Genomic DNA, 21,472 nt, shown 5'->3' with positions numbered 1-21,472 from the left:
GAATATTTGGATTGACATGAAATCAATCGAGTGTGAAGACGGCGAATGCTGCGGATTGGACGGCAGAACGTTTGCTTTTCTCTGTTTTCACCTGCAGATACGAGCTGGAGTTAAACCTAAACACATACAACCTGTCGCTGAAAGTCTTTTGTTCTCTTGTTAATGGCCTCATTCTGTATAAAACACAATTTCAATGTACTTTGTGTATTTAACCCAAAGTCATCTTCCCAGGCTGCAGCGGGTCAGCGAGGTTCAGGGATCAACATTTTCCTTTAGGAACTAAAACAGTCACATCAAGTAAATCAACAGTTAATTTAAGGGTTAGAGCAAAATCAGACAACAGCAGAGTCATTGTTTATGTAATGACTGTTGGCATTTCTGTCTTTCTAAATGAGTCTAAATGGATGAAGCCCTCCGTCTCTTAGAAACAGGACGGCTGAACAACACCTTCCAAGAAGAGGGTCCCAGTGTAACACACCATAAAATCTTAAGCATCCCTATTTTGTAGACATAAATTAAAAATATGATCATTGTTTATCCTTCAGTTTCAGAGAAATATGGGAGGAAAAAAGCATTTTCTTTTGTTTCTTATATTTTGAACAAATAATTGAGACACATCTTTGAACAGCACATGTACATCAATGTGCATGTACAGAACTTCTTATGTCAACAATACATCCTAAATTCACTGCTATTCATGTTATAATTAAAAAAAATCGATATTTACAATATGAATATGTAGAAAATAAAACGACAACACAGCTGCTTTGGTTCAGCAGTCAAACAGCAGAAGCTCACTGAAGAGGCCTGGAGATTTTTTTTTTATTGCAGGACTTTGTCGCCCTCTACTGACCAAACGTCCACATGAGCGGCTGGAGAAAGCAAAGTGAGCCGTCCTGGAAACTTCGGGCCTCTACTGCACAGATAAAGGAGTCTTTCTGTCGGCTGTGCTCTCAAAAACTTCAGGACTCACCCAGCAAAGTATGCCCTTTAACATACGCTTCAACCTGGTCCTCACACAGCAATAAAAGCCTGAATGAAATGTCGCCAACATGTCCTGTTTTATCTTTTAGCAGCGCAATATTCTACACGATCAGTCTGCTGATATGTGTGTCTATATCGTAGTGACATGTTTGTAATCCTACAATAACAAAGTGAAGAACGTCAGTAGTTCTCACAGTTGATCTGTGCTCATCAGCATAAAGCTCAATACCATCAATAACCATCAATAACTCCTGTTCACTGAGTGTCAAAGGCTGGATGGGAGCTAGCTTCCTATAGTTTAAGAGCTAATTAACAGGTTTTGATCTTTGGTCTCATTTACTGCCAATGTTTAGTCTGTAGCAAAGAACCTTTGGGTAACTTTTGATAGTTATTTATCTTTCAGCAGCGTATCAGAAATATCATGCAAACTTGTTTTTATCAGATAAGAGACCAGGATGAGACACATGTTCAACTTTAATGACACAGACGTTTAGCATCGTCATCGTTGCCCTTTAAGCTTAGAATACATACAATACAATAATACAATACATTAAAATGTTATTAATGACCCACAAGGCCATTCGAGGTCTGGCTCCAGATTATTTTAAAGCACCTTTAACCCCTCACAGTTCAGCCAGGCTCCTAAAATCAGCTGATCACAGAGGGCGACCATCTTTTACCCACATTTTACTTCTCCACATATGGACTTAATTCTTTTATTTTGCTCTTGCCCTCCATCTGTTTATGTATCGGCTCAGTGCTGCTTGCGTCCTCGTGTTTTTAATGTTTGTATTTGTATGTGATTCCTTTTTTTTATATATAAATCCTTTAATCTGGAAATCATTTTGAGTTTAAGCTTGAAAACTGCTGTATAAATCAAATTATTATCTTTATTTCCAGTTTTCCAGCCGATGCTGTGTGCGTTATCAGTTTAAAGTGGAACCAGCGTGCTTTCATCAGACCACATAACTCTCTATAACTGCATTTATGTCTGATTTGATGCTCGTGTTGTAATATTCTTTGTCCTCACTGGACTGACTCTGCTGCTGCTGCTGCATTGACTTTATTTTACATGTGGATCAATAACTTTTCGTCTTAAATTCAGGTCTTAACAGAGTTAGTGGGAAAGTTTAAATCCTCTCACATTTTACCTGCACTGTTTTCTGCTGTGTGTGTCTCCATTACAGAATGGCAGTCAATGATCATTTTCCACGTTGTATATTAAAATACAGAAGACATGAAATAACACACCTGCAATTATGTAGTAAAACACAAAATATGTTATTGTTATTGTAATTTAGATTCTTCAAAATAGCCACTCTGGATGATTGAAGACCTTTGAATGTATCTTCAAATGCAGTTGCAAAAACCATCAAAAACAACGATGAAACTGGTTCTCATGAAGACCACCGCAGGAAAAGAAGACCAACAGTTCCCTCTGCTGCAGAGGATCAGTTCATTACAGCCACCAGCCTCAGAAATCACCACTTAACGGCACCTCAGATAAGAGCCCCCATAAATGCTTCACAGAGTTGGACTGCAGAGTGAAGAAAGACTGGCAATAGTACTTTTATGGGCAGGAGGGTTTTTTATGGCATTTAGTATTTTTAGAATCTGTACAAGTAGTTTTTCTATTCTGTATCCTGCACACTTTTTTTTTTTTTTTTTTTTTTTGACCCTTCTGTGTCCCTATTTTTTGCTTCTTTTAATATGTGCCGGCTGTAAAAACTTAATTTCCACAGTGTGGCATCAATAAAGTCTTATCTTATATTTTATATTCAATATTGCTACATTTGAGCTGTTGTATTACTTTACAAATGTTATTTACTTATGTGACTTTTTTTTAAAGCATTTCATTGACAATGACTGTACATTTTGCAACAGCTGGGTCACAAATGTGGATGGAAATGTTATTTAGTTATTGAGTTTTTCCACTATTTGATGTGGGAGGTTTCATTGTCTGTCTGTAGTGGAGTTTAAAATATGTTGTATGTTGTTCTGGTGCAGATACAAAGGTGCTGTTCGAGAAGTCAGAGGAGTCTGGGTGAACAAAGTGAAAGAGCAGCGCCCTCGAGCGAAGGCCTGGACCCCCACCTGCTCAGAGGCTAACAGGTCAGACTGGGGTTGTACTGGGCAGCATCCAGCTTGATGATCACCTTCATGTAACCAGGTCGTCTCAGAGATGTCAAGATCTGCTGAGAGCAGCAGAGGAAATATGAAAAGAGAGAAGACAGTTACACAAACACATACAAACAGCATCAAAAACAATCCAAACATCTCTGAAAACATATGCCAGAATGCATTGGGCAGGAAATATTTGGATAATTGTGATTTTTCCCATAATAACCTACAATGACCACAGGTAGAAAAACGGAGAGCACAAAATAGAAAGTGGTCAGCTGTCCGGTTTCTAATAAAAATGGAAATCCTTTCAAATTAAAAGCCATGCTGGCACGTCATTCGTGTTCCTGCTCTTTGATGTGGGGCACGTGAACACAGCGCGGCCCTCGAGCCGGTGAGGCCTTCATTCGCCCAGCGCACGTTCACCAAATTGAGACTAATTAGCGGGCTAGCAGACTCCATTAAAATGACCTCTTAACGCAGGCAGCTCGTTGTTATTGTGGCATTTATCACAGGCTGTTCGTGCACATCATGGCGTTTTCCCTGGTGAGTGAAAAACCAAATTAAAAGAAGCGACTTAAATACATTTGGGTCTCCTCAACCGTCAGTTCACCCTGTGTGTCACGAAACTACCGCCGACCTCTCCTCTGGACGTTAAAAGTTTAATTCCTACCCAAAACAAGCCGACAGAGGTGTTTAATATCGGTCTGTTTTCACGCTTCCTAACCTTGAGCTTCACTTTCAGCCCGACTCATTTTCTCCTCCTGCAGAGAAACGACCCCCGCAGGCCGGAAAGCTCTGACTCCGAGTCTCCGGCCCTGTCCACCTGCAGCAACGCGGACATCTTCCGCAGGATGAACACCATGCTGGGCAACGCTCTGGACTTCACCGGTGTGTGCACCACACCCAACAACACCAAGGAGAGGCCAGACATGCTGAGCGGTAAAGTCTCAGTTTGCAGACGACACAGTGACGCTTCAGCTGAAAGATTTTAGAAACGCAGACATGAAACCAAGAGAAAAGCCTCCACTGAAGCCAGTCCGTCTGCAAAGCTCGTTCATCCTTACACGTGAAGGCCACACTGCCTAATTTAAGTGTTGTTTGCTTGTATTTGGTCCAAAGGTGACCAACCTAACTGCTCCTTTCATTACCACTAAACTGATGAATATGTTTTAATCTGTTAATCATTTAGGCCTTTGAGGAGCTGGAGATGGAGAATATGTGCCTTTATTTTCTTAATGAAGGTCTAAATCGAGGACTCATCAGTATTGCTTTTCAGGCATTTGACTAATTGATGAATTGGCTAAACTTTTCAGCTCAATTGACAACACAAAATGTCAATGTTGAGTCTAAAAATGCACAAATCAGTGTCTTGAGTTTCAGTTGTATGAGAATACAATCCTACAGTTTCAGTTTCAGTTTCCTACAATCTTGAGCACTGAGGACACGTCCTCAGTGTCTGAAGTTGGCTGCTGTTCTGTGGTGGACGTTTTTATTGCAGCTACAAATTCAGACCAGAAAACCATGAAATGACCCCGAGTGGGAGATACAACAGCACTAGTTAGTTATTGACCGGTTGGAGTTTTTGCTGTAAGGTGAAAAGCGTCCCTGCGTCCCCGTCGAAGGAGGAGCCCCCTTCACCTTCTCAGGTGGAGTCTCAGCAGCAGCTAAACCTGCTTCACCTTGTCTTCATCATTCTGATGCCAGCAGCTGATTCATGCTGCATCGCTGCTCTGCAGCATTGCAGCACTTCTAAGTGTTTTTTTTTCTACCTCGAGGGTGAGATTTGCCAAGATTTAAGCTCAGCACACTGCCCGTGTCCTCTCCTGAATTAATTTGCTGAAGGCCTGTCTGCGCTTGTGACTTGCAGTCTTGATCCGTGTGATTAAATGCTAGAATATAAAGGTTTTACTCAGCTTGACGTGAACGGCGGCTCGACATTAATGCTCTGAGTTTGTGAGTGATCCTGAAGTGAACTGTGTCTTGATGCAAACTGAGCTAAACTTCTGCTGTGGCCTCTGCCCCGTCACCCCGGCTTGGTGTTGCTGAATCAGGGCTGTAGCTGGCAGCTGGATGCTTTCCAGGCCTGGAGAGGGAAGGGAGGAGCTGGCAGTGCAAATCGCTCCGTCCTTAACATCTGATCAGTCAGCTGCTTCTGCTACAGCGAGGCTCTGCATGCCTGATTCTTCACCGTGTGCCACAAATCAGGAGAATAGACCAAAGTGTGCGATCGCTATTTAAATCCAGTTTTCTCTTTGGTTATTGAGCATCCTCAAGTCTGATTTCTTTTTTTTTTTTTTTTAAATCAAGTCTGCTGAGTCATTCGCTCCCGTCTCCCATGCTGCCTCCCACCATGCCGCTGTAGCTCTGCCCCTCGCCTCCCCCTCCCTCCCTCCCTCCCTCCTGCCTCTGTCAGCTCGCTCAGGAAACAAGGCTAGACACAGAGTAAGCAGCAGTAACAGTGGCAGCGGCGGCTGTCTTCCCACCGGCTCGGAGACGTGCTGTGCCTACCAGAGAGGGGAGTACTTCTATCAACAAGCCAATAGCTCTGACAGGAATTTTTCATTACACAGTTGTTAGGCAAGGAAGCAGGGAGGTGGGGGAAAGCTGATGTCATTAGCAGGGGTGTGCGAGTGCATCAGCAGCCATGTCACATGCTGCTAGGTGGGTCAGTGATGCGGACGGAGATGCATGGCAGTTTCACCGAGCACAGAGGCAGCAGGTTAGCTCCCCCGTCAGCCAGGGTAGGGGGAGATGTGGTGCTGAGGGAAGTTTTTTGTCTTTGTGTTTTCTTTTAAATGAGATTTCTGAACAGAAACTGTTTCGTGTGACGACTCTCTCCGTGCCCTTTTCTATGTAACGCAGACTGAAACAACAGTTATTTTTAGCTGTCTAACACTTCCTCTCCCCTCTTTTTCCACGTCTCTGAACTGGATCTTGGACCGAAAAGAGTCGGAGCTGGCTGCGGTGGGCAGCAGGAGGATGCTCTTCCCCAACTGTGGTGGCATGCCCGGCTCCCAGGAGATGCCGTCATCCAGGGGCCCACCGGGTGTCACAGACCTGGGCCTGGGCCTCCAGTCTCTCCGGCTGTCCGGGTGGGACAGACCCTGGAGTAGCCAGGAGACAGACACACACACCTCCCCCTCCCAGGTTCAGACCAGCTCACCCTCCAGTAAGTACCAGATTTCATTGCCTCCTTGAATTAATTCAGGAATAACAGCAAAAACCTGCAGATTAGTCTTTGTTTTATCCCACATAATGTCCTGGAGTGAGCTGGGTGGTGGTATGTTTTCCCAGGAGTGTATTAGCTCTGTCCGTGACTCCTTTTCATCTGGACACTGCTGTAGATATTGTAACATCGGTGAGGTTTCGTGCCTTGACGTGTGTAGCCTTCATTTCTGTGGAAATATGTGGTGGTTGGTCATTAACAGCAGCCTGTGTGGGAACAGGCTGTAGCGTCACCAGGGAGGATGATGTAGCAGTTTTGCTTTGCTGCATCTCTAGCAGTCTAGTAGGCACAAAACAATCCAGTGAAGCTACTTTTCTTTCACCCAAACCTGCGAGATGTAAGCGTTTCTGTTAATTGTAACTAACAAGTCATTTTCTTAACACTTAAGTCTGAAACCTGTTGATCAAACCGATGCCAGGATGTTATTTTTCAGGCAGAGGTTTTGTTACCGTCCCACTTAAGCTGCTTAACATGCGTGAACATAGAAGATGTAAATGCTGACATTTGGGCTGTCAGACAGGTCTGCGATGGGCGTCTGTCCTCGGACAGGTACCACTGACTGTAACTATGCCCCACTTGTCATGACCTATTTGTAGAGCTGTAGTTTTATTGCCGCATGTCCAAACCGACCAGGCATAACTTCATTGAGAGCTTTCTAAACTGGGCCTGCAACAAAGTGGGACAGAGCTTTGAATGCGGCCCACAGCTGAATAATCCCCTCAGAGCCGCATGTTCACTGGTACAGGCCACGCAGTACGTATCTGTCAGTTGCCAGCTGCCTCGCGTTGTTATCAAGAGGAAGGAAAACACTGGTTAATACTTACGGAATCGCTGCTTCGCAGGCCCTGGTCTTTGTTTGGGAAAGGTGTCGGGTGAATCGGCCTCCAGTAATCGTGCTAAAGGGAAAGGCGTGTGGCTTCTGTGACGAGATTGTGTTTCAGATTATTAGCGGCCAAGTTGCAAAACATCGAATGCAAAATCGAAAACGCTTCAAGCATCGATTCCTCGGGCGTTTTGGCTCGCTGTTGGCAGCCAGCTTGCTCATCAGGTATCTTCTTCTACATGCAAATTTTGGAAACTTGAGTTTCCTTGCGTTGCAGCCTTTCAGTCAGGTCTGCAGATTCAGCACAAAAAGGCAAATTTCTTTAGTTTGCTCATCCAGATTCCCTAAAAGAGCAAAAAAATACAGATTTTAGAAAGCAGTTCAGCACCTAACGAATCGATATCGCTCTGTAGATTCAGCACATGCATCACATTTTCTTCAGTTTGCTCTTGGAAAACAGACATCAGACAAGCTAAAGTGGTATCACTGTGGCTACTCGTGCAGATTTCTCTGAAAAGTCATCTCATGAGCACTGTAAATGGTGTAATTGTCCTGTTTTTCCAGTGCTAGGTTTACTGAACAGTCCCTTCAGTAGCATCCTTGGGAAGCCCCCAGGCTACCTGCCCGCTGAGTCCATGAGCATGACTGCTGACTTCTTGGAGAAGTTCCCCAGCATGGCTCGCATGGCAAGCCGTCTGGACTCGAGCTCCTTTCTGGACTCTCGCTCCAGCAGCCCTGAAGACTCCGAGACCAGCGGCTTCAGCTCTGGCTCAGACCACCTCTGTGACATGCTGGTAAGCCCGTTATACTCGATACTAGAATTTGTCTGAATCCTACATGAAATATTAAGACTGACTGGCCAAGTTACTGTGTGTGTGTGTGTGTGTGGGATCAGATGGTAGCTTGGACCTCTTATTTGAATCAGGCTTGTATTAGAGACAGGCCCATGTTCTTAATTTCCCCTGTTGCCTGTATTTTAATTTTAGTAAGGTCTCTCGCTCTCCTGATCTGTTCCGTCTTAATTTGCAGTTTTTTAATGTAACACTTTCCGTGTTTAAGTTTTCTTGATAAATTCAGATTAATGTCCATTTCCACAGCATTAATTCTATTACTACAACACACATACGAGATACAGTCACGCCACATTGTTCAAACTGAGTCATTTTGTATGTTAAGATACTGATAATTGCTCTTCTAGGGTTGTGCGATATATGTAAAAAATGCGATGCCAATATATTTGCACAGGAGTGTGTGTGAGCCCCCATAGTTTCAGGAAATATTCTTACACTTGTTTTCCTCAACAAACAGGAAAATACAACTGCACACTTTTGAGTTCAAGTTTCTTTTACCCAACGAAGATGAGCTTAATTTCCTTGTTAATTCAGCGTAAAACACACTTCAAAGTCTACAGAAACGAAAGAAACTCACCAAACGTGTCATTCGTCTCTCCACTGTCCATCACCAATGCTGGTTTGGTTGAAATAAACTTTTAAATCACCAGATTAGATGTGAAAGATTTTTGGTCTCTCCACGTTGTCTCTCTCCCTGCTGCCTCTGCTGTTGCTGATCTTTGTGCTGCTGGGTTGGCGGACCTCACTTCCTCTTCACATGCAGACTGTCAAATTAGCGAAATGATGATAATCAGAAGGGTGACGGACTAGGTGGAGGTGGGCCTTCATAAAGTGCTGTACCAGCAGCAGCAGTGGCTTTCAGCACAGGTTTCAGGTGAGCCATGTGGCAGCAGGAGAGCAAACAGCACCGATGGCTTCAGTACACCTCTGTGATCGTAAAGGTGTGTTTAATATTCTGCAGTGAGGAGTGTGAGAGTAACAGCAGACTCAAACTGGCCTGAGACCTTCTCTAAGGCTTCTCTTCATTAGTGGATAAAATCTATTTGTGTTGATTAGCAGATTGGAAAGTGACGAATCAGGGCTGTGGAAATGTAGATTGGCTGATCCTAAACCATAGAGGAACAGGTTCCACTGCTCTCAGGGTTTCAGACCTGGTCCTCATGAGCAGCTGATCTCGCTGTCTTCATTTGAGAATTGGTAGTAATTATTATAATCATTGGAAATGAATTTTTTTTCTGATTATGATTCGAACTCTACACACTGACGTGATTTGGGCATTTGAAATGCGAGCAGTTGGCAGTGAGGTGCAACTGTCTGGACGTGTTTCCCTGCAGTCCACTCTGCGGATTTCCCCTCCCCTGCCTTACCTCGCATCCAACATGCAGAAGGATCTGCTGCGACTGGGCTCCCGTCTGGACCCCCAGGACTCCAGCTCTCCTATGACCCCACCATCCAGTGCCAGCCCCGCCTCCTCAGCCATTTCCCGCCGCTGGCATAGCGGCTCTCTGTGGCCCGGTGCAGACATGCTCGACCAGTCGGATGATACGTTCAGCATCGAGAGGGAGGCCCGCCTGCACCGACAGGCTGCAGGTAAAACCAAAACCTTCAGGTCTGACTCATCACTGCTCTGCCCTTTTGATTGTCCTACAGCTCAGATTGAATGGTGTGCATGGTGGCTTTGCGGGTGAGTTTTTGCTCTCCTTTGTGTCGACTCCTCAGCTGTGAATGAGGCCACGTTCACCTGGAGCGGTCAGCTGCCTCCCAGAAACAACAAGGATGCTCTGTACTCCTGCAAGGTCTTTCTTGGTGGTGTGCCCTGGGACATCACAGAAGGTAACTGCAGCCTTCGTTTGAGCCTTCTCTTGATTTTTATAGATGCTTATTAGTGTCGATGTGCAATGAGTGAGCAGCCTTTAAGGGGCTGCTTCTGCCATTGTAGTTTAGACTTAGACCAGCACAAGGACAGAAATGGTACAGATGAAGGAGAACCTTCAAAATAAATGACTAAAAAGTGGCTAAAATAATATAATATAAACTACGCAGTGCAATTAAACTCCAAGCTGCAATAGCAATTAGGCAATCAGTTGACTTACACGTTTGTGCTGTACTCACTGTATATACATGTGATGTAATACGGTGATAGCCAACTTAAACCTGCTGAGGTGGACAAAGTGCAAAATTAAAGGAAAGTATACAGTGAAGTTATAGTTTCAGCAACTGCATTTTTATACATTTTGTAAATAATGTACATATAGTTTATTTTGTATTCTTTTTTATTGTGCTTTTTTTTTTCTACATGTCCTTTCTTCATTCTTGCTGTTACTGCTGTCTATAACATTATTTCCCCATCATGGATCAATGAAGTTCTATCTTATGGATCAGATTTTGGTCGTGTAGAGGGGAGTGTGAGGCTTTACCTCCTGATGCAGAGGAGACTGGCTGCACAGCTGTAACCGTCCTTGTCACAGCAGAGCTGCACCGTTAGGAGGACGTGAGGCGTTTTCTGTAATGCACATCGGTTGGCACAGCGTCCTCTCCTCCTGACAGCTCCCAGAGCGGAGCCGGCCTTTCTGTCCGTTTGCTCAGCAACAACAGACTGAAAGTGATGATGTTGCATCGGTAATGTTCTTGCTAAACGTACATTTTATCATCGTCTCTCACCTTTTTCCTTCGCCTCAGTCGGCCTGATCAACACCTTCAGCGGCTACGGCCCTCTGACTGTGGAGTGGCCGGGTAAGGATGGAAAGCACCCTCGCTGTCCTCCCAAAGGTAATGTGGCCAAAGGTAACAACAGGCTGGTAGGCTATTTTTCTTCTTCATGGTTTTAGGGCGGCACTGTGGTGAGCACATGGCATGCTGGTGAGTTCGACTGTGGGCCTCTGGGATGTTCAGATGGTGATACTGGAGCTTAATGTGGTGTAAAACATGGTGGTAGATGAAGGGAGCGAATTCAACAAAAAATGCCTCATATGTTAGACTTTGGTTTTTGTGTTTTTGTTGTTTTTTTTTTAAGGTCGTTAGACTCAGTGTTTGAGCTTCTGCTTGTGACTCTTCGTGTTTCCTGACGCAGGTTTCAAAGCTAATGTCTTCATAATGTGAGACATTTCTACTTGGTATGCACAAACTTGCAGCCCTGCACAGATCGGCGCTGCCTGAACGGTCTAATTTTCATTATCAGTGATTTATTGAAGTCATTTTTGCTTGACTGCACAAACAAAACCATTAACTGATAATCAAGTGTTGATTATATTCAGTCAGATGCCTTTAAAACTTGTGATTGACACGTTGCAAACTGTTGCATGATGTGACTTAATGACTGTTGTTGTTTTTATTTTTTTTTTAAATTGATCTTTACGTTGTCGCTGCCTCTGTCAGTCATCGTGTCGGACTCTGCTTTCACACCGTAACGCTGCACATGGTTTCTCCGTCTGTGTTTTTAGGATACGTTTATCTGGTGTTTGAGAGCGACAAGTCTGTGCGGGCGCTGCTTCACGCCTGCTCCCAGGACCCCTTTCACCCCGAGGACAACCGAGAGTACTACTTCAAGATGTCCAGCCGCAGGATGCGATGCAAGGACGTGAGTTCAAGTAGACGCGAGTGTACACCAGTCAGGGCTGGAATGTAACTCGTATTGAAGTACTTGTACTAAGGAAAAATTCTAGGTACTTGAGACATTTCATGTGACTTTGTGCTTCTGCTCCACTTCATCACTGAAGTAATTTTTCATGCTAAAACATTTCATGGTTCCAAATGTTGAGGATTTTGCTACTTTTTTGAACTTTGTACTGTGGACAAAGCGAGCACTGTCAAAGTGTCCCTTTTGGTAATTGTGGTGATATTTCTCAGCATTATCCAAAACAGACAAATAATCAGCAGATTCATCTGTACTAAAAATGAGTTTGCAGTCCTAAACAAAGCAGTTAAAAAAAAAAAAAAAAAATGCTCCATCAAAACCAACAAAATCCTCCTTTTACATTAATGCGTGAATAATAATGATGCATCAGGCACAGTGGCCATTTTTCTGCATTGAGTACATTTTCCTGATTACACTTTGGTACTTTTACATTAGTAACATTCTCAATGCAGCTTTCATTGCACAGTATTTCTACATTGTGGTATTAGTACTTAAGTAAAGGATGAGAATACTTCTCTACCACTGACTGCATTATGTAAGGTGCTGAACAGTATCTGCAGCGATGCAGCCTTGCAGTTTACACACATTTTGGACTGTTGGTTTGACCAAACAAGCAGTCTTTTTGATTTTAGTCGAAGAAATTGGGAATTAATTATTCAGGCGAAGTTTAGTACATCTTTTTGTGTTTGGGCTAAATATCGTTTCAGGACTTTGTTAAATGAAAAGTTTGTAGGTTTATTAAGGTGAGGTGTCACATGTCTGCACTTGCAGTAACCTGTGGAGGACTCCTGTGACTCGGTCCCTTGGCTCTTACAGGTGCAGGTGATCCCCTGGGTGATCTCCGACAGTAACTACGTGCGCTGCCCCGCCCAGCGTTTGGACCCCAGTAAGACGGTGTTTGTCGGCGCGCTGCATGGCATGCTGAACGCTGAGGCGCTGGCCAGCATCATGAACGACCTGTTCGGAGGCGTCATGTACGCTGGCATCGACACGGACAAGCACAAGTACCCCATAGGTGAGACTTACCGTCTGCTTTTCATTTAAGAAACGAGCTGAACTGCAGTCTGTACACGTCTTGTAAAGGAGGAACACTGGAGTTAGTCCACCTTCAGTGTATCTGATGGCGTGTGGTGATGCAGGAATCTGCTGAAGGGTTGACTGATAAGAGTCGTAGTTTGAGACCAGAGCCCGTTTCCATCAGCGTATTCTGCTCATGGAGGCAAACCTTGTCGATTGTACTTTGACGCCAGGATTTGAGCCATAGATGAAAATAATTTCAGGTGCTGATCGTTGAAACCTTTTTGGAAACTGAATCATTGAACTCTTCTTGCGTGCAGGCTCTGGACGTGTCACTTTTAACAATCAGCGCAGTTACCTGAAGGCTGTGTGTGCAGCGTTTGTGGAGATCAAAACCCCCAAGTTTACAAAGAAGGTGAGAGAATACTCTGAGGTGAATGTTTGCACTTCTTTGATCAGTCATTAGGATCTGTGCTGTGCTCAGTGACTAATTAAATGTCTTCAACTGGAAACTCTCCATGAGGCTTAAATCCTTTTTAAATAATAAAAAAATCTTTCTACAAATCTGCTTGTGAAGCACAAATGCTCTAAAATGAATCATTATGCTGAAAGGCTTTGATGCTGAATCAGCAGGTTCTCACTTTTTTTTTGCTGTAAGCTTTTTTTTTTTTTTTTTTTTTATTTATTTTTTGCACCTCCTTCACTGCTGTGAACTGTGCATGTCTTTGTCTTTTCCCTCAGGTCCAGATTGACCCGTACCTGGAAGACTCCATGTGTCAAGTTTGCCTTCGCCAACCTGGACCTTTCTTCTGCAGAGACCAGGTCAGTGGAAACCTTCATTACATCCTGCTCCCTGTGGGCCTTGATGGTGGATGGTGATGGATCAGGATGAATATCGCTTCCTTAATGTTTCCAAAAACTCAGAAAGAGTGTCAAAACAGACAGAAAAAATGTGGTGAAGGCACGATGATTTACACAGCATCTTTTTAAACATGAGAGCTTCTCATCAGGCTTCGAAGGGTTAAACAATCAAGAATCCAGTAAAACTAAATAAAAGGGCAACTTAGTTACTGGTCATCATATGTAAAAAATGCAGTGATTGGCCTGAAAGTGTGGCTGGGCAATATGATCACAATGATTTTTTTTTTTTCCTTATTGATCAATATTGATATGTATCACAGTGTATAGTTTGATAATGCTGCCAGTTTGAGGAGTACCTCAACACTGACAGAGGGTTCATTAAACTTGAGACAGTTTAACAAAAAATAGAATAATAAACATTTAACTGTGTAAACATGGCTGATTTAGAATATTTTGTGGTTAAAAACATATTGAATAACTAGTTAAAAACATGTGTCATCAACCGGAACAAAGCCAACAAGCTCATAACTTATTAGAGTTAATGTTGCGGTCGTTGGGTTTGATTTGTTGTGTTTCCATCTTGGTCGGTTTCTTCTGCAGACTGCCTTTGCCCTTTGATGCTTTTGAGATATCCAAACCGCTTCCATATAACTTGCATCGTTTTTCTTTAGTTGCATGTGTGGATAATGAGCGTTGTCCTCGCTGACTCCACTAAAGTAGATGCTAAAGTGTGTCTCGTGCCCTCGGCTGCGGGCTCTGCCGTCCACTCTGTGAGCAGCTCAGCCTGCAGAGACGCTCTTAGATGTGTCCACGTTGAGTAAATCGCTGTCTGTTGACACTCAGGCCTGCTTCAAGTACTACTGCCGCTCCTGCTGGCACTGGCAGCACTCCATGGACATCCTGAGCAACCACCGGCCCCTCATGCGCAACCAGAAGAACCGGGACTCCAGCTAGAGCAGATGGATGCCGACGCTCTGAAGGGCCAGAGGAAGAGCCCCTCTCGACGGGTCCGGGCTGCCCGCCAAGGAGAGCACGTGTGCGAGACGTCCCTCGGTACGAGGGCGCCGTGGCACTCCACCAGGCACTGGGGATATCACTGTAGAAAATGTTCACTTTTGCACTTGCTACATTTTTGCTGTTGTTCACAGTGGCACTATGCACAGTGACTTTGTTGGGAGAGACCAGGGGCCCTTCACACTTATGCATTTTCCCAGACTTGCGGCCAGACAGGAAGACGGTCAGCCTAAGGTTAAGGCGTGGATGAAAATGCCATTTGTTTTTTCTTTTTGTTTACATGTGTTGCATAGTAAAGAGCAATCACGTAAGTTTCATTGCCGTTCATTGGCAAATGCCATACAGTGCCTTTAAATTTTTATTTTTCCCCTCCTCCCTCCCTCCTCTACCCCCAGTTGGCGTCTGTTTTTCCTGTGCAAGCCAACTGGTGATTCTTACTTTTGGGAGTTTAATGTTGGGCTTCATTTAACCAATTGCATTTCAGACATTTTTACGCAGTTTTTTACTAATTTGTACACAAACGGTTTTAAGTCATGACATGAAAATTTCGAACAGAATTCTACCAGGCGGCTGTTTATCGGAGAACCCCCTTTTATTTTTCCTTTCTCATACATTTTTCTGTGGCCATTTTTTCCTTTTTCTCCCTTTTTTTTTTTTTTGTTTTTTATTTGCCCTCCCAGATTTCAATTGAATGGGCACAAAACGTCAGAAGTACTACTTTAAAACTTGCTTTGTTGGTCCAGTTATATTAAATGTGTGTAACGGTAGTGCTGCATACACTTCAGCCGGCAGTCCATCATTTCTCACGCATGGTGATGGACCCCGTTGAGACCAGAGTGGAACGTTTGATTGTACATAGTTTGATTTTTGCACTTTTTAATTTGCACGTTTGGAGCGGTGGCAGTGGTTTTTAATCACTTTTGTACATCAGCAGGGGGACACGCCTATGTTAGAACAGCTGCTTGTTTCCTGTTGAATGTAAGAACTTCCACTTAGCTGATGATAAATTCAATCTATCCAGAGCTTGAGTAGACCCCAGTAAATGATGCCACGCTTTCTTATCCCATTTTGCCTTCTTGTTCCGGTTGGACATAAATGCATAATAAGCTGTGTGCCAAAGACAAAGTGTCTTTTCTTTATCCATTAGGTTCGTCGTGCTGAGCTTGTCCCTTTAGCCCAGCTGCTTTTTAGAGTTTTGAAAGTCTACCTCATTGTGGTCTGCCAAGTTTGCTGCTACTTACAGTTGTGGAGTATGTTCAGATTGGGCACAATAAAGGTGTTTAAGCATTACCTGCCACGTCTGGACTCTTCATTCATTTAACTGCTGTTTTTTTTTTTTTGTTTTTTTTTTTGGAGAAATGTTGGCCTTATTAACCTGCAGGTCATCACTTAGTCACTAATTGTATGTGAAGGAGTTGATGGAGTTTTGAAGCTTGTAACGTTTGCAGTCATTTACTGATCTGCTTAAAGGGAAACTTGAATTTTTCCATGTGAAGAGACTCATGAGGAAGACTGCAGCTTACTCATCAGTGGGTTGTTTCAAAGGTAATTTCCTGTCTTTGGAGACTTCATAAAGTCTGAAAAGAGCCTGAGTTAATTTTTGAACAGAGGTTGTGTTAAAAGGGACTAAAAGTAAGGAAACTAAACTTCTCATGCAACTCAGTTTGAAAGACTTTTGGGGCTTTTGATTTCATTTGTAGCCTCCAAATTCGTTGATTAGTGGCGTCTCAAAGTGGCGTTCATAAACAACCCAGTGATTGAGAAACTCGTGTGCATGTGCAAAAGTCAAAGATCATTTAACCTTCAGGTGACTTTTGGGGCACTGAGGTTGGTTAATGTTTGTTCTGTGGATGCTGTTGTGTTTTAATGCTGTTCAGTCTGTTAAAGCAGCCACATCGACGCAATCTGACCTGAAAATTCCTGAAAGCAGTCAGCCTCCACCTGCATGTCTGATGCTGGTGGAGGCTTCTGTTTGGAGCCGTTTTTCATTCAGGATGACGCTTCAACGCTGAACAGAACACACTGAGGGTGAACTCAAACAGCAAGAGACCATCAGGGTTCATGGCGGTTAAACGTGGTCCTGAACAGGGTTTTTATTTTAGTGGTCTCTGTGACGAAGAAGCAGAGTGTTTTAAATGCAGGAAAGGTGAACTCTGAAATGCAGACGTCCACAAGCAAATTAAAAACCGCATGCAGCACTTAAACTCCCTCTTGTCTTGTCTGATGGGACTTAAAAGATTAGTTTTTGTTGGAGTGTGCTGCTGGAGAAATAAGACTTCAGTGGTCCATTAACAGCTGAACTGAATTCTGCATTTATTAACCGAGCTCATTACATTTGCCTTGAACTACTTCCTTGTGCTTATTTTTCTTATAACTAAATTTTAAAATTGAATAAAACTGATGATAAAAGGGCTTAAATTGTATTTGTAGTTCCTAATCAATTCACAGCGCCGATCCCAAAAAATGTTTTATGAAGTAATGTTTGATTAAAAACTGCAGTAATCAGCTGTTTAACAAAACAATTTAACATAAACTGATTAAAGTTTATGCTGTATTCATGACCCGTTTTCAAAGATTTGACTTTAGATTCCTAGAAAGTGTGGACGTTCTGCAAAACATCAAACAGAATGTGATAACTTGCTGATCAGTCGATGTTTTACCTGATCAGCATCATTGATTTTAGTAAATAACTGCTTATTCTGAATTTAATGCAGCAACATGTTTCAAACAAGTCTGGACAGGAGCAACTAAAGAGATGGAAGGCTCAGTCGTTCACAAGCGTGTGTGTGAACACATGATAGGATAAAGACATGAGCTCAGGACACTTCTTAAAACCGTTTGTTTGCTCGGCGTCCAAACTCTGTAGGAATCTGTGTTTAAAATCACATCGAACCCACAGAGCAGCAACAGGAAGTAATGAACTAAAACTGAAAACAGGAGGAAACTGGCTGAATGAATCGCTGCCTTTTCATTAATGCATGATTTGAATTGACTTTCACTGAAACTGATCAATGAACAGCTCTACAGTTTCCTGTCAGCAATGAAAAGCTGAGCTCAGTGTCGAGTCCTAAACTCACTTCCTGGATAACAAAGGACAAGAGGGACGAGTCTTAATAATTACGTGTCTTTATTAAGAGGACTCCGACACGAGCCTACAGTCCTCGTGGTGTCTTGAAGTTCATTCCAATTGTTGGCTGAGTGACTTGAAGGTTGGAAAGGCCACCGAAATCCTACAAGAGGAAGACGTTTGCACAGTTCAGGTGGATGAAGATGGATTTGCATGTGCATGTTGTTTTTAAATGTTCTTGATAAATTGTCTTGACTTGGTTTTACAAGTCAGAATGAGAAATGTCTACAGTGTTAACTCAGAAAGGATTTTAATGACTGTGTCTCCAAAGTGAGACTCAAAGGCTCATAGAGCAGCTAAATCTGTTCACACTTACCAGCATCTTCAGCATCTCCTTGGTGTCTGGATCCACCTCGATGAGCTCCTGGTCCAGAGCAGAAATCTAGAGGATGAGATTAAAAAAATCAGCCGTCTGAACTCTTCCACCTTTCAGAAGTTAAAGTTTGATGGCAACAACCGGCAAGTTAACCGATTAAAGGCCCTTTAAACCATTTTCACAGACCTCTGGGACGTAGTTGTCCCTCCTCTCTCTCTCCTCCTCCTGCAGCTTGATGGAGATTCCTCTGACTGGGCCGCGCTGGATACGCTTCATCAGGTGCGTCACGTACCTGAGAGACAGACGGGAACACGTGGTTACGAGCAGGACGAGAGACGCTTGATGGATTACAATTTTGATTTACTGCAGCGAGGACAAATACAAGCTGGTGACATATTAGTAATTTAAATGACCATTTCTCTCAGTCATAACTGATAAAACATTTTTTTGGTAACTCTTGCTGAACATTTTTGACAATTCAAAGTCTAAACGAACAATAAAAAATCCAAATACGTTTATCAACACTGAAAACATTTGTTAGCTGGAATTTGAACCTGATTGTGAGCAGTTATAACACACAAATCAGTCAAAAAAAAAAAAAACACAGAAAGGAGACATTCCCTGAGACCATGAATATAACGGGAAAACGTTCAATTAGTAACCACAAGCCGTTATTCTGGGTCGATGAGCCGCCCAGTTTCTTCTACATTTCAACATACAGCAAAGAAAAGCAATCGCCTCAGCAGCCACGACGTCTGTGGTGCGCCACAGTCTGAGTGCACAAACGACCTCAATGGTTTAATCTGAACTGAAGTGCTCCGCGTTCACACCGCTGACCTGCAGCCGACTGCACGCAGCACAATGTGCTAATAAAGTTTGGTCCACACAAAGGGTGGGAGCTTCAAGAACGCTTCAATTAAAAGACAGAAATAACTGCAGCCGAAGAAGAAGCCAGCACGCCTGTTTCCTCTGCGCCAATCAGACGTAGTTCCTCCAGAAAAAGCCGAGAATAACTCCATTAAAGTGGGGTAAAATGTTTAATTTAGATGAACAGCTGCAGGACTCTACCTCAGTCTGGTCTTTGAGGGAAAGTGCTGCCTGCTGACTCACCGTGAAACCTCTCTGCACCGACTTCAAACATACCAGCAGGAGACGGGGAGGCTTCGCTCTGACGTCAAGCCCCGAAGGCTCAAAGCTACAGAGCAGAAAACGCTGCTGAGGCCTGACAGACTACCTCAAACCGAGGTCACTATCAGAGTGAGCAGAGCACAGTGGTCGTGATATTCGCATCGACGGCGCACACGTCGCGGCTTTTCAACGACCAAGAGCATCAGTGACAAAGTCCATGCTGCAGAACAGATGCCAAGAATAAGAAGCGACTTATCGGGATTAAGAATTAAAAGTCTCGCAGAGCCAAAAACGCACAACAGCCCGCTGATGAGAACCAGGCCAAACATTACCAGAACGAGAGCTCTTCACTCAATGAGACTGTGAAACCAGGAAAAGGCTCTCTGATATCTCTCATCACTGTCAGGGACATAAGTCTCTTCTACAAGATATATGCAGGAGGCCATGAAAACATGCAGAAACGTCAGTGAGGGCAAAACAAATACAACCAAAACCAGCAACATGCTGCAGCCATGATTGTTTTCTACAGTCTTTTTGATATCAGACAATTTATTGATTTTTCAGGATAAATAAGGAGTCAGGGGATCCAAATAAAACTGCTCGGTGCAACAACATGTTCATTTCTAAGCATGCTGTCACCAGAGGTACTTCAAAACAAGGCTGCAACTAACGATTACTCTCACTCAAATGTCATAAAACTGTGAATGCTTATAAGGACTGTGACGTCTTCAAATCGCTCCTTTCGTCAAACCAACACAAACACGTTCATAAATCAGAAATGACAAAGAAATGCAGTTAATCTTTCCACTGGAGGCTGAGACCAATCGACTAATCGATTAATCGTCGCAGCTCTACTCCACAAAACACAAATCCATCACGTAACACTGACTCCTCCGCTCAGCCTGCTTCATGCTCAACACTTTAATGTCACCTTTGAGGTGAAAAGCTGTAACCAGGCTCTCATAAACAATCACTTTTGCTGGACAAATCATATGTAGATGATAAAACCGTCTCAAGAAGCGACCGCCAGCCTGCAGGAGTGTGTGTCTCTGCACAAACACACACACAAAACAGCAGCAAATCCCTCTTACCCTGCAATTTTGTTGCGCAGAGGTTTGCTGGGGATGATGGCGATCTCCTCACACACCCTCTTGTTGGTGTGGAAGTCACTGCCCAGGCGGGTGTAGTATTTCTCGATGATGACCCTGGCGGCCTTCTTGACCGTCTTGGTCCTTACTCGTCCCTGAAAGAGAAAGCGACCAGACACACGAGTGAGAAAGACACTGAGCCAATAAAGAGAAGGATGAACAAGTGTGGAGGTCACTAGCTGATGTTTAACACTGGACTGCATGTTAATGGGATTTTATTTTAGAAATCACTCTTAAAATAAGATTTGCCACTTTATCTTTGGTACAATATTTACAGCCTGAAATCAAGATGGCAAATTTCCACTTGTTCTTAGTAGATCTATGATTTCCACAGATGAATTCAATGCGAACACACAGCAGAGGGCTTTTTCCTGCAGCCAAGCTTCCTCAGCTCACATGGAAGAGTTTAAATCCGTTTTATGCCAAACTAGAACGCAAATTAAAAGCAATTTCACCACAGAATATTACAAAATAAAATATAGTTTTGAGGTGATAATCCCAGTTTTAAAATCCTGAAATAAATTGGATCTGTATTGGATTTGTGACGTTAGACCCCGTTAACATTTAGCTCTGAAACTACTTTCTTCAGCAACTTACATTGACATTATCAAGAGGAGGCGTTTAAAAGCGGATAAAAACACAAAGCGACCACAGCAGCACTGTTACACTTATAAAACAAAGTGTTAATACGTGTGTACCGGTGATACTCTGACTGTTTGGTGGACGGTTAGCTCGTAACACGGGAACATTTAGCCGGTTTTCACATTTTTAACTCCACTAAAATGCTTCCAAATCCATCGTTTACAAATCTTTATGCTGTTCTTGTGGAGGCTGATGCTTGTAACGGCTCACTGGGCAAACAGACAACAAGGATTGAACGTGATTGTGACGGCTGCTCTTCTGAAATGTTTAGAGTCGTACCCACCATGTTGACTCGGACCGGTGGAAGAGAAGCACCGGAAGCTCAGACAGGAAGTTTATAGATTACAAACGCCGCTCACACCCCGCGCGACCGACAGCGGCCACTAGCGGTGGAGGTATGAAGTGCAGAAGAGACAGAGGCCATTAGTAACACGGTGTCTCACCTCTCATTTGTTATTGACGTTTAAAAAGAACATATATATATAATTTCTTGACCTTCCTCTGTTAAATCAATAACGAATTTTATAAATATGGAATTATCAAATGTGGCTGTGCAAAAAAAGTGTTTTTAAAACCA

At 43.4% G+C, this 21,472-nt stretch overlaps 2 protein-coding genes across 4 annotated transcripts; one reads left to right on the top strand and one right to left on the bottom strand.

Annotated features, from left to right (window-relative positions):
- The first annotated feature begins 5,531 nt into the window (after positions 1–5,531).
- On the top strand, positions 5,532–15,824 carry cpeb1b (cytoplasmic polyadenylation element binding protein 1b). 3 transcript variants are annotated; one of them, XM_076732842.1, is made up of 11 exons: positions 5,532–5,849; positions 6,056–6,277; positions 7,722–7,951; positions 9,343–9,598; positions 9,728–9,841; positions 10,688–10,777; positions 11,449–11,585; positions 12,459–12,657; positions 12,980–13,074; positions 13,401–13,481; positions 14,364–15,824. In XM_076732842.1, exons 1-11 carry the CDS (start codon positions 5,753–5,755, stop codon positions 14,472–14,474), a joined length of 1,632 nt encoding a protein of 543 aa, XP_076588957.1. In that variant the 5' UTR covers positions 5,532–5,752; the 3' UTR covers positions 14,475–15,824. The 3 variants fall into 3 exon arrangements, with proteins under 3 accessions (XP_076588957.1, XP_076588973.1, XP_076588965.1); XM_076732858.1 differs by having other exon boundaries at positions 5,542–5,827; XM_076732850.1 differs by having other exon boundaries at positions 5,612–5,849; positions 9,394–9,598.
- A 1,820-nt stretch (positions 15,825–17,644) lies between these two features.
- On the bottom strand, positions 17,645–21,262 carry LOC143322023 (small ribosomal subunit protein eS17-like). Its single transcript, XM_076732870.1, has 5 exons — positions 21,179–21,262; positions 20,197–20,348; positions 18,164–18,269; positions 17,978–18,043; positions 17,645–17,764 (listed from the first exon to the last, which is right to left on the bottom strand). The coding sequence occupies exons 1-5, from the start codon at positions 21,179–21,181 to the stop codon at positions 17,687–17,689; spliced, it is 405 nt and encodes a 134-aa protein (XP_076588985.1). The 5' UTR covers positions 21,182–21,262; the 3' UTR covers positions 17,645–17,686.
- Positions 21,263–21,472: the final 210 nt, after the last annotated feature.

Source organism: Chaetodon auriga, chromosome 1 (assembly GCF_051107435.1).
Source record: "Chaetodon auriga isolate fChaAug3 chromosome 1, fChaAug3.hap1, whole genome shotgun sequence".
Classification (NCBI taxonomy): Eukaryota; Metazoa; Chordata; class Actinopteri; order Chaetodontiformes; family Chaetodontidae; genus Chaetodon; species Chaetodon auriga.
This window is presented reverse-complemented; position numbering and strand designations above follow the sequence as displayed.